The 19495-nt window shown below is 33.0% G+C and overlaps 1 protein-coding gene across 1 annotated transcript; it reads right to left on the minus strand.

Annotated features, from left to right (window-relative positions):
• Window positions 1-1274: 1274 nt before the first annotated feature.
• LOC132610916 (endoglucanase 17-like) lies at window positions 1275-4946 on the minus strand. Its single transcript, XM_060325326.1, has 8 exons — window positions 4532-4946; window positions 3511-3717; window positions 3216-3416; window positions 2891-2983; window positions 2649-2810; window positions 2450-2561; window positions 2202-2365; window positions 1275-1979 (listed from the first exon to the last, which is right to left on the minus strand). The coding sequence occupies exons 1-8, from the start codon at window positions 4772-4774 to the stop codon at window positions 1647-1649; spliced, it is 1515 nt and encodes a 504-aa protein (XP_060181309.1). The 5' UTR covers window positions 4775-4946; the 3' UTR covers window positions 1275-1646.
• Between the last annotated feature and the right edge of the window lie 14549 nt (window positions 4947-19495).

Consider the following 19495-nt stretch of genomic DNA (forward strand, 5'->3'; position numbering starts at 1 on the left):
CAAAAACAACAAAAGCCATCTTCAAAACAAAACACAAGTTCAAACTAAAATATAGAAGCTATTGAAAGAAGATGGCAACACCATCAAAATGGGAATGATAGAAATTCAACACATTGCGTTGGAGTTTGATAGGTAAAATTCTAACTCTTACATATTGTGATGGTATTTCACATACGTGAAGCGTTGAGTTATTGTAATTAGGAAAAATGTCAAAAATATTCCTGAACTATTCGAAATAGAATAACTTTGCCCTCAATTTCATTTTTTTTCTTTAATAAAAATATCCTCGCCGTTGGTCAAACAGCTCAAAAATGCCTATCATCCACTTTGACAATGTACTCCAGAACAAGAAAAAATGGTCAGTTTTGCCCTTAAATTATTGGACGATGTTACCCTTTGTTTAACTGGGTTAATAATTACAAATAATAGTTTAAAAGCAAGATTTTTAATTTCAACAACAATAACAATATACCCAATGTAATCCCACAAAGGTTAGTGCGTGCGCAGATCTTATAAAGTAGAGAAGCAGGACTTTTAATTTAAAAATGGAAAACTGATACATATTGTAATCATCAAGTTGAACTGATAATATAAAGTTTAATTCCTTTTCAATACGCCTTTTCTACGACTTTGGCTAATATCCACCTCCTTTTCCTAAATTCCAAACATAAGAGGTAAATTGCGTTGAGTTGGAACTGAGAGAGAAAGAGAGAGTGAAAGAACTTCAAAGTCAGAAACATAAAAAGGACTTTCTTGTGAGAGAGTTGCAAGTCACTGACACTTATTCTAGTTGAGTGTGCAGTAATTGCAGCCTTTTTGATCACGTGACACACCGTACCCCCACCTTCACTCTTCAATTGTCAAATTTGAGTCGTTATTTTGTTGGGTTTGGGAACTTATTATTGGGCTCTTCGCTTTCAAGAACTAACGGTCAAATATTTGGGCCCCATTGCTCCTCCTTTTAGAAAGTTGTAATTTCTTTTGTTTTTGAGCATTTTGTTGAGTTCTCGATTATTATTTTTGTTCTTTACTCAATGGTACTTAGTAAAGTGAAAAAAATGAATGAGAAAGTAACAAAATTTAGAAAGTCAATAACACTGCAGTTCGGATCGTCACTTCTCACTTTCGAATAAGAACTCTTTTATCCTTTCTTAATTTTTATTTTATTGCTTAAGTTTATTCGTTACTTCAAAGAAGGGCCATTAGTCCTTGAGTTTTCAAAATAGTGTAAAGAGAAGCGTTTCGAATCATTGCTATTTGACTAGCAGACGAAATTCAGATGATGTTATCCTATAACCTTCCAAAGTTTAAATTTACACAAAGCCAAAAGTGGAATCATAGCATGACAGTTAAAACAAGAATTTCCACTATAGTAATATTAATAAAACTGATAACATATGCTCCAAGGCCAATACTAAAAATGAAACAGCATTTGCCTGTGCATAATTTGGGGGGGGGGGGGGGGGGGTTGGTTGGGGGCTCGAGCCTCTTTTTTTTGGGTCTCGGCCAATACACCCACCACACCAGTACATCACCAATAGGACTAGGACCTATATATTAATTAAATTACTACTATTATCTTACTAGTAACAAAGCAAGTAGAAAAAAAAGACCAACATGGCTTCATTCTTGATTCTACACTTGACTTAGAGTTGGCCAAATGAGTGAGCAAGGTAAGTGAGTGTTCCAACTAGCGGAGCGTTAATGTAAGTGGCTGGTTCAGATTGCTCATAATCTGAACGCTCGTCTGGGAAACGATCGTGCTCATCCGGACCACCCACCACGGCCCCCACAAGTACATTCGGGTTTGGTGCTTGTGAACTCATCACACTGAAACCGGACCTGCATTGTATCTTTGCTGGATGTGTCGAGACCGAGGGCAATGAGGATCCCCTGTGATGAATCCTCTGCGGATACTTAGCTCCGTATCCCACCATAAATGACATTTTCAATGGATTATCTCCTAACAGATAGTCCACCTGCGCGTGTATATGTAATGTATATTAAGTACAAATATACAAATCATATACACGAATGTACATATAATATACAGAATCAGTTTATAGGTTTTGAATATTTTGGCTAGCGCCCGTAATTAAATTCAACCGACAGGCCAAAGATGAATAAAGCCCTTCATTATGCACTGAGGGCTGCCTTCTGCATAGAACTTGAAATGTTGGTACAAATTGATTTTAGCTAACCTGCTTTTTGGCTACATTTCGAAGCTTCTTTGGGGTAATAACAACTCCACCACATTTAACAACCATGCGAGCAGAGGTTAAGTACTTGGCATAGGTGACTAGCAGGAAAGAAGTGGAGGTCACATACTGCATATTGCTGTCATCCATCTTGAAGAGTAACCCTCCTGTAAAATTGTAAAAATATTAAAATCCACAGCTTTGAACTGGAAACTAAGAGAAATGTGAGATGAACTAAGTAGGAAAGCAACCTGGTGTATATTGAGCCTGAGAAGCCGATGTGCCTGGAATTAGAGAGCAAATGTAGTTGTCTGCGTGACTCTTGTAATCGTGGAGAGATTGAAGCTTTTGAACAAGAAATGCCTGAAAAACGAGAGAAAATAATCCGTTATATTGATGTTACTCCAGCTAAAAAGTATCTATCAAAACTACCACAGGTAAAGATCGAACCTTGGAAAGAAGAATCCTTGCTCCAACATGCTTATTGTCCCACCCGAATGTGTTATCAGTCTCCGCAGCCCCAAGAATTTGCCCGTTTCTTTGGATATAATTGAGATAAGTCGGGTTCCTTGTAGCTCTATGTAACCAAGCAGCACCCCACAACAGCTCATCCTATACATTTATCAATTATAATCAGTGCATCAGCTAAGAACAATGATTTTGTTTCAGCTTAAAATGTTGAGAATACAAACCTCATATCCAGAAACTGAGCAGTAATAGGGGCAGACTACTTTTCTCAGCCCATTGCTGTATGAACCTCTGTACTTATCCGCAAAAGCAAACACCTGAAAGCCAACATGTTTTTAATCTACATGGGATAATTACATTTTTGGACCAGCAAATGTATCTGTTTTGTATATTACGTATGAATATACATATTGTATACACGGAATACAAATATAATATACATAATCAATGTATAGGCTGTATATATTTTGGCTAGCGCCCGTAATTAATGTTGGCCGACGAGCCAAAAATGAAAAATGGCCTAGAGGGAGTTTGTAAGAAATAATATACCCTGATGGCCCTTTTGAGTAGTAGCTTGGAGTAAGATGGGTTGCATTTTCTAAAGACTAAAGAAGCAGCAGCCAGAGCAGCAGCAGTCTCGGCAGCAACCTCTGTCCCGGGGGTGTTTTTGTCAATCTTGAACACACTTCTTGGGGTGTCCATATCCTCAGGTCTCTCCCAACAAGAGTGGTCCCTTCCTGCATCCCCTACCTGCAACAAACAAGATTGTATGTAAAAAGTCAAGTAGTAGAAGATTTGCTTCAAGACAAAAAAGTATTCACTTCAGAGTTGAGATTATTCACACCTGAACATAAATGGTGTCTGGATGGGCAGTGGCCTTGAGAAGATATTCAGTAGCCCAGCCAATGGCTTCTTTAGCATTGTTTAGCTCTCCTTTCATCAATCCACCAAATTCAATCACACTCCATGACAGCATTGTGGTGGTGAATGCCATTGGGAAACCGAACTTCACGTTGTCTCCAGCGTCGTAATATCCACCAACCAAATCGACCTGCATTGCATTATTCCCACCAAAATCAACAAAAAAGAAATTTGAGATTCTTCCTTGACAACTAAAAATGTCAAAAGAGGACCTCCACTGACACTATTCACCCAAAAAAATTCAACAAAAACAAGTCCAAGATTCTTCTTTTACAACTAAACATGTCAAAAGAGGACCTGCATTGTGATTATTCACCCTAAAATCAACAACTACTAGTTTAATATTCTTCCTTTACAGCTAAACAAATCAAAATAGGACCTGCACAGAGACTAATCACCCCCAAAACCAACAAAAACAAGTTCAAGATTCTCCCTTTACAGAATAAACATGTCAAAATAGGACCTGCATTACCATTATTCACCCCAAAATCAACAAAAACAGGTTGAAGATTCTTCCTTTACACCTAAACATGTCAAAAAAGGGCCTGCATTGCCATTAGTCACCCTAAATCCAACAAAAACAAGTTCAAAATTATTCCTTTACAACTAAACGTGTCAAAAGAGGACCTGAACAACCAGTAATCACCCCAAAATAAACAAAAACAAGTTCAAGGTTCTTCCTTTTACAGCTAAATATGTCAAAATAGGACCTGCACAACCACTAATCACCCCAAAAATAACTTCAAGATTCTTCCTTTACAACTAAACATGTCAAAATAGGACCTGCATTGCTATCATTCACCCCAAAATCAACAAAAAAAAAAGTTCAAGATTCCTCCTTTATAACTAAACATGTCAAAATAGGACCATTTCTACTGTTGTAAAAAACAAAACAACAACAATGTAGTATTAAAAAGGCCCAAAAAGGTGAGGAAAAAACATACACCCATGGCTTTGCCATCTGAAAGACCAGAATCTTTACGCCAAGTAATCCTCTGACTAGAAGGTAGTTTCCCTGACCTCTGACCCTCAAAATAAATAATGGATTTGGCAAGTGCATCTCTATAGTTATGAGAAGCAAAACGATGATGATGGGAATGGTGTACAGGTTTAGCAAGAAACAAAGGGGTAGTAAAGCTTAACAGAAAAACAAAAATGGCTGTGGTTGCTAAAGAAGAAGAAGCCATTTTGGAAACTGTCAACCTGAAAAGTAACACAACACTATTACTATAAACTTTAAAACCCCAACCCCAAAAACCAACCAATAAACCTGCTAAACAACTAACTACCAGCACGAGTGGCAGAAAAACAAGAAACCTCTCTTTGTATTTATAAAGAAAAGTAAAGGAAGAAGCTCTGCTTTTTTATAACGTCCTGCCTGCTTGCAATCATTTCATTAAGTTCCTATAGTTACTCACATTAGCAGTTAGTGCCTTTTTTCTTTAACTTTTGGCTTCATTTGATTAATTAATTGATGCTGCTCTATTTTATTACTATTGCTCTCTCTTGCCCAAATTTAGGACCAGTTTGCCCAAATTTTTCACATTTATCTCTTAAAGTTGTATTTGAAATTTGAAAAATACCTTAAAATCTTGTTTTTTTTTTTTTTTTTCACTTTCAATGCATCCAAACAACTAAATATTTTTTCGCAAAAACTATAACCAAATACAACTTCATCTTCTAAGGTAAAATGATTTATGGTCTGAAATAAGTCATAATTTTTTGGAAGATGATTAAAAGAATTCATTCATACTACAAAGTACAGAAAATTATCAACTTAATCTTTTCAATGATAATGAGTCTCGTCATGTAATGCTTTTCACTAATTAAAACTTCTCAGATAAATCCACACATAACAAATACTCCCTACGTCCCATAATAAGTATCACTTTAGCTAAAAAAAAAAATTATCCTATAATAAGTGTCCCCTTAGAAAACCAAGACATAAATTGCCTAGTTTTTTCAATTTCAGCCTTCGAGAAAAAAATGACAAGTTAAAGTAACATGTAAATGATGATTGGACAAGCCACATAGTCACTTGATATTGTTGGATTCTCAATTTAAAAAGGATTACTAGTTGAGCATGCTCTAATCAAGAGGAAAAAAGTAATTTATTTTTATTATATAAAGATAATTTAGTAAATTTTACATTGAATTATTAATTTCTTAATATGAATATTTTTTTGTTATGGTGACACTTATTATGTGACGGAGGGAGTACTGTGCCGACCTCCTTTTAACCCTCATTTATAAAAAAATAAATAATCAAAACCCTCATTTATAAATTTCCGTTTTAGTGTACATGCATGATTATTTAAGTAAGGAATGGGGAGTAGCTTTCTTTCTTTTTTACTGTGCTAGTTCTTTATTGTCTGTAAAAGGCTTTTTTGACTGTTAAATTTGGAAGTTCCATATCACGCAATTCGCCATGCCATTTTCAATAGACAAGTATTCGTTACAGTGAGACTTTGGGTTAGCATTAGTGTCGAGAGTGACTTGTCACACGCCCTCAATAATAAAACTTATCGCAGATAGTGTTTACGTTACATCAATAAATGCATGATATAATGTGTGTATATATAGGCTTTTGGTATTTAACATCGGCTAATTCATATTTTTACTTTATTAAATCATTTAATTATAATAAGTTGAATTGATTTGACGTAAACATTCGGTGTGAATAAATACTCACCTAATATTTTCTCTTTCCATTTCCCTTTTGCCAAAGAAAAAAAAAATCCTTAAGATGGGAGTAGTCCTTGAAATGTTTTCCCAGATTATTTAGTAAACCATGTCAATTTTAGATTCTAATGAGTATTTTGCCCTCAATTGACAAATCTGTCATGCAACTGGCCGATGAAATACAAAGTTTTACGGTGGATCTACATAGCCAGAGGCGGACCTTAGAATAAACTATACTGGTTTACGGGACTCAATAGTTTTTGTCAAAACCTTTTATGTTAAGAAATTTAGTAAAAATTTATAAATCTTTAATTGTGAACCAATTTAATACTATATACTAACTTTTGTTGTAACAACCCATAAATTTTTCAAATGTTGAATCTGCCTCTACACAGTCATCTAATGAACAAAGACAAGCTCATAACGTAGAAAAGAAAAATTGGAAGAAAGTTTCTTCTAATTAATGAAACTATACTGTAATTTTCACCAATTTTTGTGGACAAAGAGGGGTAGCCGTTGCTTGAATTTGATTTATGCTCAAATACTAAAATAGTCCTTTAAATGCATCTATGTCTTTAAGTTGGATTGTCCAGTGGATAATTTTAATTCAAACGATGAAGATATTGTTCAATAACGTCGAGTTGATGAGACTACCCGTTTACTTAATTTTAATCCTTGATGGATTTCCTACTTGCATTGTCTTGTAGGATTTGACACGTACGGAATACAAAGGAGAATGAAAAATGGTAGATACTTATCCGCATAAAGTGTTCAGACCAAATCATGTAATACATGTATTACAGTCAAGTATTTCATAAGGAAAGCATGCATGTTAATACTCATGGTTAAGTGTTAAAAGTCGATGTACAAATTAAACACATGGCGTACATTCATTAGCTTGCTATGAACCTTAGTCCGAGTAAATTTTTAACATTCCCGGCTCATGAGCTAACTTTTGGATTTGAATTAAACCCAAAATCCATTAATTTCTTAACATGGTATCAAAGGTGTTAGAAGTCTTGCATCAATGGGTAATTAGTCTCTATATGTGATTTTGGAACCTCATGAGTTAGTTGGAATAGAATTAGGTCTTTTGGGTTGTCCGAGAGATGCGACTATATCGAAAAACTTCACAAAACGTTCGTACAAAAAACTAAAATGTGCAGTTACATTAGGAGTAGTGACATTACATTCACATGTCTAACAAAAGATGTTCCAGAAGCGACGTTCATCGACATGGCTGCAATCCAAAATTAAGTTAGTGTAGCCTGGAGTTGAATTATGTCGGATATCAATGAAACCTTAGACTTCCACTGCTAATTTAATTTTGTGAGAATAATACTAGCAAATTAAAGTTGCATTATATTTTAAAGATGAATTTGGATATTGAAATTATAGTGGAGATATCCACTCCCATTTCTTAGGAAGAAGGGGTCAAAAAAGTATGTAAGATACATCATACTAAGCACAGGGGTCAAAAAAGTATGTAAGATACATCATACTAAGCACAACCATGAATTTACATAGAAGGGAAACAATTCTGTAAAGAGTAAAACTTTATGTCGGATAAAGGCAAAGAATATAAGGATGGGGTTATATATTTGGTGCTTGAATCTTGAGTTCAGTGAATGAGTCAAAAATAGAGTCAAAAAAGGCCCATGCCATGTACTTCAATAATCTCATGCTTTCATGCTCATGCACTTGAACCTATTTCTCGATCCAGGACAAGACTCTATTGCACATTCTACCAAGAACTCCCCATCCTTCATTCTCTCAACCTAAATTATTGATTCAGTAAATACATATTCCCACTCGGTATTTTCACTAAATCTAAAGAATGCACAATATGCGTCTTTCATCCACATATTTATTAGGCAAAAGGGCCAATTTTGATCCTTTGCTATGCAAACATAATCAATTTTACCATGTTCATGTAAACTAATAATTGAAAATGGTGGTGTTTGATGGTGACACTGAGGAGGTGCTAGTAGGTGTAAGAAAAATGAAGGGGATGGGATAAAAAGAATTGGGGCAGTGATGTGGCATATCCGGTCGTGTCTACCTCACCAAATATTAGTATCACGTGAGATTAGTGTTGGAATTTTAAGCGTAAGCTTTAAAGATAAGTTGGTGTGAATGAGAAATGGAGGGAAAATTTGAACAAAGTTCTTTTTAGAAAAGCACTTTGTACCATATTAGTAGTGCAAAGGGAGAGTTGTATGTTTATATATCAAAGCACATCCTTTAGCTCATAAAGGGTTAAGAAAAGGACATCCCCTCGTGCCGTCGTCGTCGTTCGGCTTCGGTAAAATGATTAATTGGTAATCTTCTTGGACAAAATTTATTTTTTCAAATTCATAATTTAATTTTCATTTCGGATATTATTTAAATATTATTTCCGCGCAAAATTTAATTTGATTTTCGCGGAACATTCCCCACGGCCATTTTCTTTTTGGAAAAGGCAAGTCTTCTCCGAACAGGTATTTCCGTTAAAAAATCCTGGCTATAAATTCCACACGCTTCGCCTCATTTTCACAACACAATGAAAATTTCTAAGCTTCCTGTATTGAAAGTTCTTAACTTCTTCTGCATCAGTTTTTCCAAACTGTTGTAAGTGTCCTGTGATTTGCTCCGTTATTTGAGTTCGTCGGAGTTCTGTGGTTTGCATTGCTGCTACTATAGAAACGTTTTTCCGTTCTATCTTGGGAGGAAGTAACCCAGATCCTTTGACAACATTGAGGGAGTTATAATTCCTTAAGGACACACAAGCAACTTGTGGGCTCGGAAGATTTTATACTTCTTCTACATTTTTGTTCATCTATTTTTCATTGGTTTTGATTAATAAACTAAATCTTGTTTATTAATTACTGATTCAGATTACGGTTGATTACAATTATGACACTAAGTGTTTGCCTTGAATAGCCCTAACGGCGGAAGAGTATATTTGAACCACTTAGGTTTACATATTCGACCCCTTGAGTTTCTTCCTTCTTTGTGATAGTAAGTCTAGAGATCAGAGAATTAGAGAGAAAAAAAAAGGAGGGGGGGATTTTCTTCACATGCCCTGCTTTCATTTCCAGCTGTTAAGCTAGTCTTCCCATAAAAACAGAGAAAAAAAAGAAGGTCCTTGGCCAGTCCATTTGTCTCATTGAGCCCAATGAAGATAAATGAATTAAAAATAACAAAGTTCTCGTTTTGTGCTATTTTTCTTTATTCGTTATCAGTGTGACCGAATTGGGAATGCAGAGGTACATCTGTAGTTTTTCCTTTTGGGATATCACATTATTGATATTAAAATATCAGTAAGATGTCCAACTTGGTAAGTAGCTCTTTAGTGTACTGTGTGCTTGTATGTGAAAACTTTGAAAAGGGTAGGTTGGTCCGTGCATCTAATGGCGTGATCCGGTCAATGAAATCAGTGATATTATAGAAAACCAAATCCAGATTATAATGAAAATAAAATATTAGGTGAAGACTATAAATCCAGTATTTGATTAACTTTTTAGGGCTCATTTGGTTGGGAACAAGTTATCCCGAGATAACTAATTCTGGGATTAATTATCCCGAGATTTCTATAATATCAATGAAATCAGTGATATTATAGAAAACCAAATCCAGATTATAATGAAAATAAAATATTAGGTGAAGACTATAAATCCAGTATTTGATTAACTTTTTAGGGCTCATTTGGTTGGGAACAAGTTATCCCGAGATAACTAATTCTGGGATTAATTATCCCGAGATTGTTATCCCACCTTCTATGTAAGATAAAAAAACACTACAATCCCGGGATAACTTATCTCGGGATTAGTTATCCTGCGATTTTATCCCAACCAAACGTGGAACAAGGCGGTATTAAATTTTTATCTCAAGACTATTTTTTGCTTATCCATCATACTAAACGATCCCTTAGTGGGTAAAATTATAGTCAAAATACTATATACATATAAAATAATTAAGATGCGCCCGAACTGTATTGAACATCACACAATAGACACTTGTGATCCGCTCTTTTCTCAAATCTAGTGTATAGCGAAAACTTAATGGACCGAGCTTTAGGTTTGGAATGGTCTGCGTTGTAAGAGCAAGAGTAGTCAATACTGACTGACAAGTTAAAAGATGCGGAAGAATGAAAAGCAGCGCAATGGACGCCGTGGATTGGCTGAGAAGTACCGTTATTAAACAGTCCAAAAAACATCATCCACAAAGGGCCATGACATTAAAATAAGGGAAAAGGTCAAAAATATCCTCTATTTTGGAAAAAATGGTTAAAAATATCTTTCATTATAAATTTGGGTAAAACATATTCCTCCCATCATTAAAGTTTTTAAATATATTCCTATCTTAATAGAAATTCTCAAAATAATCCGATTTCATTTTTAAATCCTCTTCGTTTAAACCCGACTCAACTAAATAAAAAACTCATATGGTTATCCGCTCCTGTGCCTAGTGACTCCAAATGTAGGACTCGGGAACAAGTTTGTTGCATATGGGTTTTTTATGTAGTTGAATCAGGTTTAAATATAGCGGGTTTAAAAATGAAATCAGATTATTTTGGGGATATGAAAATTTCCGTTAAGATAGGGCATGTTGGAAAACTTTAATAACGGGAGAGATATTTTTGACCCAAATTTATAATGAAAGATATTTTGCCCCTTTTTCAAAGCAGAGAGACATTTTTTTACCCTTTTTCCTTAAAATAATTCTGGAGTGGGGTTAGTAAAATAGAGTACTGGATATGGTCTTAATTATTCCTTGGATAGTAGTGAAACAGTTATTCACTCCGTCCAATGTTTATATGATACACCATTCGGTTTAAAATAAGTACACATTGGTTTGTTTTTAAAAAAAGGTCATCAATTTTTATTTAAAGGTAATTTAATTTCAAATTATAAAGTTTTATTTTTTATTTTAATTTTGTGTTCAATCAATCACCGTTAAGTTAATGAAAAAACTTAATTTCTGATCAGCAAAAAGCAAAAGGCCAATGGGTCCAGAGGAGAAGTTAGAAGCATGTTTCTCATATGAGCATGTGCTTCTTCTGAGTACACTGATCCCTTTCCAGTTTTCACATGCTAAAAGCTCACATTTCATGTGCAGTTTTTTGATAAAGTCTACTTTATCCTTTTTTCTTCACACTATCAAAATAGAGGCTTTTCCAAGTGAAAAATTTATATTATAAAATATAATTTTTCTATTTCATTCTTATCAAATGAGCTCACTAGAAAAAAGCATGGTGAAAAAAAAAAAATTGAAGCGCTGAGAAACTTTTTAATTTCCCCACGTGAAACACTATTATTTTTTCTTTTCTCACCGATTCAATTAAAATATCTGTGAAAATAATCACTGAACATTTTTCATTGAAAATTTTTAGTGGGAAGATAGTGATTTTTTAATAGTATCTCTAGCTAATTGGATTTCTTTTCCTGCAAACTTGTCAAAGTTCTATTGAATGAGAGACAGGCCTCAATAGGGTCTTGGATATAAGAAATACTCCCTCCGTTTCAATTTATGTGAATCATTTGATTGGGCGAGAGTTTAAGAAAGTAGAGAAGACTTTTAAACTTGTGATATAAAATGAGTCATATATATTTTGTGTGGCTATAAATCATTGCATAAAGGTAAATTGTTTCCAAATATAGAAAGAAGTCATTCTTTTTTACATGGACTAATAAGAAAATGGGTTTACATAAATTGAAACAGAGGGAGTATGATATTTAACTAAAAAAAAAATTGAGAAAGGATATTTGATATTGAAATTGTATCTACACATGCATTTAACTTGAAAAAAGTAGCAATTTTGCTGGTGGAAAAAAATTCACTTGAAAACCTGGTCAAAGCCTACTGATCTTCAAAATAAATGTCAGTCCAATTTTAATGTATAACCAAACACTATTTGGAATTTCTTCTGAAAAAATACTCGTCCTCAGGGTTGAAAAGTTAGTATCATGGACAGCCTAATCCCTACTAGGTTTCTATCAATTTCAAAAACCTCATCTGGAACCAATAATAGGAGAGGGAAGATCTATTAATTCCCTTCGTGGATTGCATCTGTAACAACTAATAAGGGGGCATGGGCATGTGATGCTTGCCATAGAACTCATTATTCCAATCTATCTTTACATTCTTTTTCATGTTACATCCCTCTGGAGTTGGCATCCTTATATTCTTTGATATATCCTAGCTTGTTACTATATTCTAAAATAATTTTAGATCATGTAAGTCAATTCCTTTTATAAAATTGGATTTATAGACTGGCTTAAATTGAACAACACAAACATTAAAGATTCATACAGTTAATTTCAACTTGTTTGGATGATCGGGGGGTCAAGCTATAACAATAAAGATGATTCAATTGGATTCCCTTTATCTAAAAAGATGATTCAATTGGATTCCCTTTATCTAAAAATTGTACCGCATAAATAGGTAAAATTCATCATTTTTGTATATACATAAATTATTGAATCTCCTTGATACAATAGAATTTTTTGTATTGGCAAAATTTGCATTCAAATTTTACTTTGTATTCTTGCATATTTTTTTAAAAAGAAATTTTTTGTTAGATTTCTGGTTCCACTACTGAATTAAGGCTTAATTAATATGTGTTGTTAATTCGTACATTTTGTTCTTAAATTTCGGGGTCTCAAGAATTTGCTTTACACATCATACCATTTCATCATGTCTCACTCTTTCTCCAAAAATAGAGATAAATGAAAATTTTCTTGAAATTTCAAGACTTTTGAAACGTACACAATGTTAAGCAGCAGAGAGAAAGGGAGAAAGAGCAAAAGAGGAGGAAAACAAGGGCACACTTTACCCCAAATCGCTGAAGTTGTGGTTTTATGCCCAAAAGAAAGATCCCTCAAAATTACTTATATTACATTTATAAAGTAAATAAATACATGTATTTATTATTTGTGATAAATGAAATCTTTTGTTGTTTAGATTTGTATAAAAAATTAAGCACATATTTTCAAAATTTATCTTACTTTTTAAAAATATGATTAATATAGTTGCAATTGAAAGTTCTAGGCAATTCCTACTTCTTAAGTACTTCTTAATTTTGTCAAAATCTTGATTTAACTTTGTCTTTTTAAGATTTTCTTCGATTTTGTAAGGAATATATCTTAAAGCGTAATAGTCATTATGATATTGATGATTTAAATCTATTTTTGAAGTTAATAATAATAGGAGATATTATATAAGTAGAAGCTGCTATTTTGATTGGAATATTCAGTAAGGCAAAGTTTGATCTTAATTCTACGTTTAGAAATTTCTATTGCCTACCGGATAACTTTAACAACTGCCTCAATTGAAAAAGTATTCGAAGCTAAAATCAATAAGAAAGTGTTTGGTTAAGCTTATAAGTTGGTCAAATTAACTTACAATAAACAATTTTCTACTTGTATGGTAAATATTGAAATGCTTATGAGTCAAAATCAGTCAAAAATTATAAGTTGATCATCCAAATTTATAATTTTACAGCTTATAAACACTTTTGATTTTAACAAATCTTTTACTCCCTAATCTATCTTCTATAATCTCGGAAATTCTTTCGTATATATAACAGATAACACCCTTTTAATTATCTTTCTTGTTCCAAAATTTTGTTGATGTGCCCATACGCTGAAAAGGAAAAACCGGTTTATGGCAAATTGACCAAATGGAAGCTACTGTGGTCAACCTATCCACTAAATATCCTGCAGTAAGATTTTTTATACACACAGAAATCAGTGTCTAGCGACTAGCAATAGTGTCTTACAGAGAAAATAGTGTCTATCGATAGCCTCTTCAGATAAAGCAAATAACTATAGAACTTGTTTGGCGGCTAGTGGAATAGAGTTACTAATTACTAGTGAAAAACGAAAGACGGTTACTTTGAATTGGGCAAGACAATACCGTACAATGTTCAGGGTCAATTGATTTCTGACATAACAGTAGATAGTAGAGGGAGATCGCTTTATTCATTGCAATATGTACCGATAAAAAAATAATTTCTCCCCGGATAACAAGCAGAGATGAATTCAAGATTTCAAAAGAAAAAGTTCACTATTAGCTATGAAGTTTTTTAATTTTTTTTTGCCTTTTGAGACTTAATTAATTAGAAATAAAGGGCAAAAAATTCATTAGATATAATATAATAAAGAAACACATTTTTTACTTTTGAGTAATTAGAACTATAAGAAAAAAAGGATTTAGAATAATATAAAAAGGAAAGTTAAAAAGTTGCTTTAGAAAATAAAAGCATAAAAACATGCAAGAGCTTAGGTTTAATCCTAAGATCTTGAGGAAATAAACACAACATTTAACCAGTGCTCCACTTGACCTAATTTGATCATGTGTTCCTTTAGTTAATATTAGATAGGGAAAAAGGGTCCAAAATACCCCTCTATTTTGAAAAAATGGCTAAAAATATCCTCCGAACTTATTTTGGGTCAAAAATACCCCTCTCATCCTTAAAGTTTTTAAATATACCCCCGTCTTGACAGAAATTATCCTCTAAAATAATTCGAAATTATTTTTTAAACCCGCTCCATCATTTAAACCCGACTCAACTAAATAATAACCCATAGGATCCCTTTATTCCCCAGTTCCCTTAGATTTCATACCTACGTATAGGGGGAATAGGGAGATCTTATGGATTATTATTTAATTGAGCCGAATTTAAATGATGGAACGGGTTTAAAATATGATTTCAGGTTATTTTGGGATAATTCCCGTCAAGATAGGGGTATATTTGAAAACTTTAAGGATGGGAGGGATATTTTTTATCCAAAATAAGTTCAGAAGATATTTTTAGCCTTTTTTTCAAAGTAGAGGGATGTTTTTGACCCTTTTCCTATTAGATATGCTTTCAGAACTATACACATGATATATCGAGTTTAGTCAACTCACCATGTGTTCACGTTATCCAAATTTTATACATAAATTCGCCTCTGTCTCAAAGACATTATTGTTCAAGAAATCTCAAACCTTTCTATTTTTTCATCAAAATTATTTCCCTTTTTATCTTCTGCCTTAATAAGGAGGCTGTAGTCTATAGTTGTAAAATTCGTACAGGCACTCAATTTAGTCGCCTTCATTACTCTATTCCTAAAAATGTCTTAAATTTTGCCATATATATGTCAATACTTCATGCAAAAATATCTGATGTTTAGCCATATATACACACTTCACGTCAAAATGTCTGAAGAACTGTCATGTATGTCTGAATTTCATGCAAAAATGTTTAATATTCTGCCATATATTTGACTGAATTTCATGGAAAATGTCTGAAGTTTGGCCTTGACAATATCACACTTTAGGCGACAGACGTTCGAATTTTGCTAAACTTCATACACGAATTTTTACAATTTCAATCCGTATGTCTTAGTTATTCTTGAGTGATTAAATTTGAAAAAAAAAATCAACTTCGGCAACAGTTTAAACAACAATCACAAAATTACGTATTTATGCACTTGTGCTCTAAGCTTCCTGCATTAAAATTGAGTTTAGCTTATCAGAAAACGTAAAACTCTGAAAGTTGGGCCTAATTGGGCAGTAAGAGTAGAATGGAGACTGACATCTTGGGTCTTTGATCATTTTGGGCTGGTCTGCACAAGCACTTGGCAATTTCACACCTTTTTTTTTACGCGGATTGCCCTTTTTTTGGGGTGGTCTTTAAATTTTGCCCCTCATATTTGTGGTCTTTAATTTTGCCCCCATATTGCTGGTCTTTAATTTTTGCCCTTCGCATTGCAATCCTGAGCTTCGCGCAGAAATCATGAGGTTCTGGGTTCGAACTCCCGCTCAAGCATAAATTAAAAAAAAAAAATCGCAAGGCAAGGTTTGGGTCGCGTGTATGCCAGACCTGGCATACACTTGTTAAGGAATAACCAAAGTTATGCCGAACCCGGCATACTCATGCCTTATGGGCAGACTTGGCATAAGTATGTCGGGTCCGGCATAACTTTGATTATTCCTTAACAAGTGTATGCCAGGTCAGGCTTATGGGCAGACTTTTAGTTAAGCCTTAACTAACAGTCTCTAGGAAAAGTTATGCCTTATGGGGCAGACTTTTAGTTAAAGCATAACTAAAAGTATGCCCCATAAGGCATAACTTTTCCTTAAGACATAGATTTTGCCTTATAAGGCAAACTTTTAGTTATGCCTTAAGGAAAAGTTCCGCCTTATGGGGCAGACTTTTAGTTAAGGCGGAACTTTTCCTTAAGGCATAAACTTTGCCTTATAAGGCAGAACTTATAGTTATGTCGTGTCCGGCATAACTTTAGTTATTCCTTAAGGAAAAGTTCCGTCTTATGGGGTATACTTTTAGTTATGTCTTATGGGACACACTTTTAGTTAAGGCATAACTAAAAGTTTACCTTGAAAAGTTAAAAAATAAAATAAAAATATATGTCTCAAGACAAAGTCTGACCCCATCGGTAGAGTTTTGGTTAAACATAACTAAAATTCTGCCGGTGGGGGCATAGCGAAATTCAAACTCTGCCTTGCGAATTTTTTTTAAAATTTTTGACTGAGTGAAAGTTCAAACCTGAAACCCATGAGTTTTAGCCGAAGGGCAAAATTTAAAAATTACAAATATGAGGGGCAAAATTTAAAGACCACCCCAAAAGAAGGGCAATTCGCATTTCACACACCCGATGGAGTGGCATTTGTAAAGCCCATTTTGGAGAAAGTGATACAAGTGCATATGGTATACCGTGTGAATTTCTATCATTTTGGATTCCTTGCATAAATAGAAATATATGTCTATGTCTATATCTTCTTATATATAATATAAAGCTAGACATAGACAAGATGATGTGACACCTCTCTATGGCTAGCATTCATATTTATCTTTTTTTCTTTTTTTTGGATTTTCTCTACTTCTTATTTTATTTTTCTACTAACTTTTATGTATCTTGGTAACAACATTAAATGATTCAATAATTAAGTAATTACCAGCCTTCTTAGTGGATAACAACCGTTTTCATTTTTCAATTAAAGGACAACCGTGCCCATTCAAATTAGAAGATCAAAAGCCTTTAGCAGTTTCCCTTTTTTTCATCCTCTTTCATTGTGAATTAAATATCAACATTTGGCATGTTAAATATGTGAAACATAGAGGAGAATAATTCTATGATTTGCGAAGGGTAACTTATGAAAGGTTGGAGCTTTCAAGAAAGAGGAGCTAGGAAAGATTAGGAAAAGATTGCTCTCTTAATTGAAGGAAGTAAATTATGTTTGATTTCTTATTTCTCTGTATTACCTTTTGTTTTATTTCCTTATTCTTCAGATTTGATAGAGTATGAGTTTAAGCATGAGAATTTCGGTAAAAAAAAAAGAAAAAAAAATTCTTCCCATTTGACTATCATAGTATTTATCTTGTGAGTTGGACTTATTTTTCGTTCCATTGACGGAGTAGTTTGAATTCTTTATTTTTGTCATATGCCTTAACTACTATATATATGATCATCTCGGTCTTTCTTCCTTCGTCTGTTTTCACTGATGAATTCATATGAAAGAATGATGTCGAGTTCAAAAGTAGGAGAAATTGTTTTGAGAAAAGACAAAATTGCGAGAATTTGTTTAGTGAGTTTAGATGAGATTAAACGAATACATTAAGAAAGATGACAACTTGAAACTAATAATACGTCATAGGGAAAGGAAGAAAGAGGAAGGAGAAAACCTAAAAAGAGAGAAAGAAAAGCTACAAGAAAAAAGAAATGAGAAAGTAAATAAAAGATACACATTGTAATTTGTAAGAGCTTGGTATACAATTCATCACGATTAAGTATGTGATATGACTACTTCTTTTCCGTTTTTCTCCTTCTTTAAACCTTTTCTCTAAATGAAAAAAAAAAAACTAGCTACAAAATAAGAGAAGTTAACTAGAATTAAATATATCTAAAAATATAGGAAGTAGTATATACTATTACTACTGTATAGAAACATACAATAGTAAAGTTTCGTCGTCAGTCCCCACCAAAAAAACAAGATGGGCCTCAATCTTTTTTAATAGTAGAAAAATTATTTAAAAAATTAATAGTAGAAAAAATGTTAAAAAAAAGGCAGGCCCCAATCTTTCATAATATTAGAGATTAAAAAAAAATTAAGGTGGAGCCTACTATTCTATAATAGTAGAGATTAATTACTACTATATAGAAACACAATAGTAAAGTTTCGTCGTCAATCCCCACAAAAAAAAGAGATGGACCCCAATCTTCTTTAAAAGTAGAAAAATTATTTTAAAAAATTAATAGTAGAAAAAATATTAAACAAATTAAGGTGGAGCCTACTATTCTATAATAGTAGAGATTATACTACTATATAGAAACATGAGTTTCTATACAGTAATAAAGTTTCGTCGTCAGACCCCACCAAAAAAAAAAAAAGGGCTCCAATCTTTTTTAATAGTAGAAAAATTATTAAAAAAAAATTAATAGTAGAAAGAATGTTTTAAAAAATAAGGTGGGCCCCAATATTTTATAATAGTAATTAAAAAATTAAGGTGAGGCGTACTATTCTATAATAGTAGAGATTAATTACTACTATATAGAAACACAGTAGTAAAGTTTCGTCGTCCGTCCCCACCAAAAAAAAAAAAGAAGATGGGCCCCAAACTTTTTTAATAGTAGAAAAATTATTAAAAAAATTAATAGTAGAAAAAATATTTTAAAAAATAAGGTGGGCCCCAATATTTTATAATAGTAGAGATTAAAAAAATTAAGGATGGGCCCACTATTATATAATAGTAGATATTATATTACTATATAGAAACATGGAGTAAAACTTCGTCGTCTGTCCCCACCAAAAAAAATAAATGGGCTCCAATCTTTTTTAATAGTAGAAAAATTATTAAAAAAAATTAATAGTAGAAAAAATGTTTAAAAAAAGGTGGGCCCCAATCTTTTATAATAGTAGAGATTTAAAAAAAATTAAGGTGGGGCCCACTATTCTATAATAGTAGAGATTAAAAAAAATTTAAGGTGGATTCACATAGAGAATTAGGAGACAATTGCAAAAATAAAAATAAAAAATTAAGGTGGGGTCCACGTGAAGAAGTTGAAGACAATTACAACAGTAAAAAATAGGATATTTAAATAATGATAATAAGTTCAGAAAATGGTAAAGGTACGCTTAGAGAAAATGTAAAGAAGAGAAGTTCGAGAAAAAATAAATAACGATTTAAATTGAATACAAAAATTGCTAAAGAAGTCATAAAACTAAAACATTTAAAACTT

Source organism: Lycium barbarum, chromosome 9 (genome assembly GCF_019175385.1).
Source record: "Lycium barbarum isolate Lr01 chromosome 9, ASM1917538v2, whole genome shotgun sequence".
NCBI classification, from domain to species: Eukaryota; Viridiplantae; Streptophyta; class Magnoliopsida; order Solanales; family Solanaceae; genus Lycium; species Lycium barbarum.